We start from the raw sequence: 5,943 nt of genomic DNA, 5'->3' as shown, positions 1-5,943 counted from the left end.
CACAGGCAATAATCAAACTATCACAATCTATATTCAACACGGTGTCACAGAGATTCTCAAGTTTGAAAAGTATTTGAAAAAGTATTTGGAAATACTTGGGATCGGTGATGTATTTGAAATACAAATACAAATACAAATACTTTGAATTCAAAATCAAAAAATACAAATACAAATACTCCGAAAAATGTATTTAAGTATTTTCAAATACAAATACTTTTGTATTTGGCCCCATGTCTGGACATGTTCTTTTTTTTCTTGGGTTTTTTGTTTGTTTGTTTATTTGTTTTGTCTTTTTCTCATCTTGGAAAGCTGTCAAGATTCACAACATGGATCATTTATCTCATGGTTTCTATCATCACTGATAAATCCAGTTAATGCCATAAAAATGTTGCTGTTTCCAAAGTGTATTTTTATTTCCCTTAAGCAAACATAAATGTAACAACTAAACTCTGATCTAGCCCTTTATGACATGTCTGGTACTCAAAGCATTTGCTAACATAGAAAAACCCAGCGTTAGCCAACGTATTTAAATGCTGTCTTTGTTTGCAAAGAACAAGACAGATGAATGTGCTTCTGTTATCATTATTACAGTCCCGGAGAAGTTTATTCTAGATCTTCACTCCCTCTGTCAGCCGTCATGGATTTCAGTTCATGTTGCGAGGTTGACTGAGTTCCAGATGTCGACGTAGAGGATTCATCGGCCTTTGCGTCCTTTCCACAGCGAAGGACGCGCGGTAAAGCGCTGCACAGGGCCTTCCTGAACATGGCACTGGAAAAAATGTAAACGATGGGATCTAATGCTGAGTTCAGGAAGTTCAGGCCCAAAGACACGATGGTGAGCTGGGTGAGAATGTAGAAGGATTTGCAGTCCCACGGATAGTATGAGCGGTTTACCCACAGCCCGATGGTGGTCAGCGTGGTGGGTAAAAAGCACACCATAAACACTGTAACAATGGCTATACACACCCGCATGGCCTTTCGGATCTTCTTAGGATTGCCCATCTGTCGACCCTTCAGGAATCTAGAGATCCGGATGGAGCAGAACAGCAGCATGGCCATCGGGATGAAAAACTCAAACACCGTCAGGATGCGGTGCATACCGACCAGGATAATGATGGCCTGTGATGCCTCTTTGTAAGAAGTGAAGAAGAAGCACTGGGTGTTGGTGCCGCTGCCCTTAATGTGGCTGTATGCCAACATGGGAATCCGTGGACTGATCACCAACACCCAGACAAACATGGACACATACACAGCCTGCCTCCGAGTTATACGGTTGAAGCGGTGATGAGGATGCACCACCTGGAATTACAGAGGAAACTGATTAGCGTGCTCACTTTGGAGCAGTATGGTGTCAAAAAGCAGATTGGCAGACAGTATATTTTGCAGTGTTAGCCCTCATGTGACCAAGTGGGGTCATTTATGGCCCTGAGCATATATTTTTATGCACCATTTTTCTCATTTTAATCATAAAAAAGTTTCCTACCATGAATTTGTCAATCTCTTTGTCCTGCATTTGTTCATAGAATTTTGCAAGGATCGGTCGATCCGTGAGGTAAGTATAATCCAAACTGGTGCGGGGGTCACTTATGACTTCAGGAAGATCTGTTAGATTTTTTACATCATAGCTTCAGACGGTATTATAATTTGCCAACTCTAATCCTTACATTTTACTGTTTTGCAAGGAAGCATGGCCAACAAACTTAGAATAGCAAGATTTACATCTGCACAAGCATTGAGACTGAGTCTTGATGCCCAGAGTGCAGACAAAAAGGATGATGGACAAAAATATTAGAGAGTGAAATAAATATGAAGAACCCTAAAACAATCATTGATATAGAAGTATTCCAATATCAATCAATCAATCAATTTTATTTATATAGCGCCAAATCACAACAAACAGTTGCCCCAAGGCGCTTTATATTGTAAGGCAAGGCCATACAATAATTACGTAAAAACCCCAACGGTCAAAACGACCCCTGTGAGCAAGCACTTGGCGACAGTGGGAAGGAAAAACTCCCTTTTAACAGGAAGAAACCTCCAGCAGAACCAGGCTCAGGGAGGGGCAGTCTTCTGCTGGGACTGGTTGGGGCTGAGGGAGAGAACCAGGAAAAAAGACATGCTGTGGAGGGGAGCAGAGATCGATCACTAATGATTAAATGCAGAGTGGTGAATACAGAGCAAAAAGAGAAAGAAACACTCAGTGCATCATGGGAACCCCCCAGCAGTCTAAGTCTATAGCAGCATAACTAAGGGATGGTTCAGGGTCACCTGATCCAGCCCTAACTATAAGCTTTAGCAAAAAGGAAAGTTTTAAGCCTAATCTTAAAAGTAGAGAGGGTGTCTGTCTCCCTGATCTGAATTGGGAGCTGGTTCCACAGGAGAGGAGCCTGAAAGCTGAAGGCTCTGCCTCCCATTCTACTCTTACAAACCCTAGGAACTACAAGTAAGCCTGCAGTCTGAGAGCAAAGCGCTCTATTGGGGTGATATGGTACTATGAGGTCCCTAAGATAAGATGGGACCTGATTATTCAAAACTTTATAAGTAAGAAGAAGAATTTTAAATTCTATATAAAGTCAGTGGGGTCATAAATAACCCCACTCGGTCATATTAGTCGCTAAAATAGCTTGGTCGCTTCAGGGTTAAATTAACAATGCAGCTAGTGCATATGGTCCCATTAAAAATCATATTAAATCAACTCTGTTGGTATGAAAGAACACTATGATAGAGTTGATTTAACACCAGTAGTGTTGATTTAACAGTTTTAAATGGGATCATGTGTTAATTTAACACTGCAAAATTTTAACATGCAGATATGATCTGAGTTTAACTTAAATAAAAGTGAACAAAGATGAAGAAGATGACAAGAAAAATAAGACAAGAAGGCAAAGAAGAAGAAGAAGGCATAACGTGAACAAAAGTAATAATTCTTATACCTTGAAGTATCGGTAGACCGCCACCACGGTCATGAGGGCGATGCTGGCTGTGCGGTTAGAGAACATCAGGAAGAGGTTAAGCCGACATAAGACGTCTCCAAACACCCAGTGGCCCTTAAGCAAGGCATCAATCCTCAGCGGCAGACTAACTAGAGCCAGGAAATCAGCGATAACCAGGTTGAAGAGGAACATGTTGTTGGGGTTCCAGGCCTTCAGCCGGAAGCAGAAGATCCACAAAGCAACTGTGTTTCCCAGCAGCCCCAGGATGACATCAATGGTGATGACCGGAGGGAGGATGACGCCCTCCAGCTGAATCCCGACTGGAGGACAGCCGCCCCGACCTCCAGGGGCCGGGACGGTGGAGTTCAAGGTCACGGTGGTGGAGTTTTCAATGAGCATCTTGGCAAAGTGGTTCTTTAATTGGGTGTGAAGAATAAATATGAAATGCATTGACTGATTAGTAAATGTCTTCATAATAGGCATTTACATAAAAAGTTTTCTCTTCAGTACTAGCAGGAGGTGGTAATGGTAGAAAAAAAAAATTTATTTTGTTTTTCCAAATATGCTTACATCCACTTCAGAGATTGTGCATTGTGTAATTTGGGAGATATTTCATACAGGAAGTGGGTGTCTACCATGAAAAAAAACCCCACCCCATGCAAAAAAGAAAACTCCAATATATACTGTAATTTTAACATCTTTCGAAATATTAGAATGTAATTGTTTTGACTTCATGATTAGTTTTGATGAGCCCTGCATTGAACACAGCATTCAAGTTTATGATATATAATGCTCCTGACTTGGTAGTACATGTTTTAGAGAAGTCACAAAAGCTACATAAGTACTGATATTATTACAGTGATCATGCAATTACACATGTAATTTCAAGTCACAGCATGGCAAGTTGTAGTAAATCAAGTGTCATGGCCAAGCCAAAAACAAGATCTCAGGCTAAAGAATTTGATAAAACCTTTGACAATGGTTTATGTTTTTAAAGTTTTTGAAGAGCATGGCCTCCTCATAAGTTCTGTTATTTACACAGTGTGACTGAAATAAAACCTTTGTGAAAGAACTGTGTTTATAAAGTTTTTGAAGAGCATGGACAAACTTTACACATAGTGGAATAGCCAGATATTTGAAAATAGACCATACTTTGTTACATTCAAGGGGTGGGGGGGTTATTTTCAAGATATAGGATTAATTTTGATGCCAAAATGATGGTATTAATATTGTGAATCATTTCCCAAGTGGATGTATTGAAATTATGACTTGTGATTTTACCACTTCCTGCTATCAGTACAATCTCGTAGCTCAAATAACTATGTAAAGGGAAAAAAAAAAATACTGTTTGTTGGAAAGTTTGTGTTAGGAAATCAACTTCTCTTTTGAAACTTCCTCATTTCTTCAAATCAAAGAAACATCTTAGTTGGATTTAAAGATAAATTACTTACACATTTGTTCACATCTTATAAAAATAACAGCAATCAACCACAGCCAGAATTTTTCATGATCACAATTAACAAATAGAGATTTGGTTTGAATTCATGTTATACCAGTTTTATGTTGTACATATTTAATATTCCTATATTCTTGTTTTTCACCATCTTATATCTTAGCTTAGTTACTTGTATGTTACAGATTATCTATTCTTTTTTAAAGTTATTTTACTGTATGCTACCTTATGAACATATCTTAAATCAAATTTTAATTTCACTTTAATCAAAGTCTTATCCTCTGATTACATCACGTATCGTCACATCTGACTGTTAACTTTTTATCATCTGTCTCACTGTATACAAGGAGGGATCAAAAACAAACAAAACAACAGCAACGACAACAAGACACAACTGGGAATGGCCTATAGGGGGCGATGCATGGAGCAGGTGGTCGTGTTCCCAGCTGTGGAGTAGGCTTTTAAACAGACGGTCCCCGGTTCAGTGCCTCCGTTCTGCTTGTACATCAGCAAAGGCATCCGGTGTAAAACTTGTGCCAAATTGTACTGTACTGGATCCACAAGAAATAACCCCCCCCCCCAAAAAAAAAGCAGGAGAAAATGGGCTGCACTTATGGTCAAAGCGCTTTACTTTATGCCTCACATTCACCGATATCAGGGTGCTGCCATACAAGGCACTCACTACACAGCAGGAGCAACTTGGGGATTAGGGACATTGCTCAAGGGCCCTGAGTGATATTCCAGTCAATGGAGAATTTGAACTGAAGATCCTCTGGTCATAAACCCACCGCTTTAACCCCTCAACCATCGCTTCCAAAGCCAGAAAGCCAAAAGAAACACAGCCGAGACTGCAAGTGTCAAGCCTCACATGTTGTACAGTAATGTTCCGACATTCCTTCCATTCCGTGTTTGACATCAACTCTTCTGAAACTGTTTACGGTGAAACCTTTGAAATGACACACGTGTTGCTCTGATGACAAAACTGCACACGGAAAGGGTTTACTTTAAAAAAAAAAAAAAAAACTAACCGTTTCTGTAGCTGCTTCCCAAAAACAACCAAAAATTTCACTCTGATTCCTCCATTACATCACCCCCACCCCTATAAAGTTGTTTTTTTTTTTACCTCCGATTATCATGTCATGTAATTATTTCCTTATCTCTTATCATATTTTGATAATTTTTATCACATGTTGACCTCACAAAACTCATGAGTTGAGTAATTAATACGAGTCATACTCACCAGTCAGCTGACACACTGCTGAAGTGATGAACGAACGCTTGCACGTGTGTTTATGTCAGTTACAACCCACACACACACACACACACACACACACACACACTTTTAAAAGTTTCCAATTCGAGCTTGTGTGTTAGTGAAATTTTGCAAGTGCTTGTGCGTGTGTGTGTGTGTGTGCGTGTGTGCGTGCGTGCGTGCGTGCATGTTGCTGCTGACTGTAATCCCCCACACATGCTTGCTTTGGGAAACGTGTAAACAGTTTTGTTTCAAACTGTATGTGGAGATTCTCAGTTGTCCAGGTCATAGTATCCATGTGGGTT

The 5,943-nt window shown here is 40.0% G+C and overlaps 1 protein-coding gene across 2 annotated transcripts; it reads right to left on the bottom strand.

Annotated features, from left to right (window-relative positions):
- Positions 1-233: 233 nt before the first annotated feature.
- Positions 234-5,726, bottom strand: LOC117530430 (hydroxycarboxylic acid receptor 1-like). 2 transcript variants are annotated; one of them, XM_034193312.1, is made up of 3 exons: positions 5,627-5,726; positions 2,934-3,347; positions 234-1,299 (listed from the first exon to the last, which is right to left on the bottom strand). In XM_034193312.1, exons 2-3 carry the CDS (start codon positions 3,330-3,332, stop codon positions 604-606), a joined length of 1,095 nt encoding a protein of 364 aa, XP_034049203.1. In that variant the 5' UTR covers positions 3,333-3,347; positions 5,627-5,726; the 3' UTR covers positions 234-603. The 2 variants fall into 2 exon arrangements, with proteins under 2 accessions (XP_034049203.1, XP_034049202.1); XM_034193311.1 differs by lacking the exon at positions 5,627-5,726 and having other exon boundaries at positions 2,934-3,393.
- Positions 5,727-5,943: the final 217 nt, after the last annotated feature.

The sequence above is a fragment of the Thalassophryne amazonica genome, chromosome 18 (assembly GCF_902500255.1).
Source record: "Thalassophryne amazonica chromosome 18, fThaAma1.1, whole genome shotgun sequence".
Taxonomy (NCBI): Eukaryota; Metazoa; Chordata; class Actinopteri; order Batrachoidiformes; family Batrachoididae; genus Thalassophryne; species Thalassophryne amazonica.
Note: the sequence above shows the minus strand (reverse complement) of the source record. Positions and strands in the feature narration are given on the sequence as shown.

What these genes read in the sequence shown, in the direction of transcription:
- LOC117530430 (XM_034193311.1), bottom strand. Translation starts at nt 3,383, where the DNA reads ATGCATTTCATATTTATTCTTCACACCCAATTAAAGAACCACTTTGCC. An exon ending in CGGTCTACCGATACTTCAAG is followed by an intron (nt 1,300 to 2,933) that starts GTATAAGAATTA and finishes CTGTAATTCCAG; the next exon opens with GTGGTGCATCCTCATCACCG.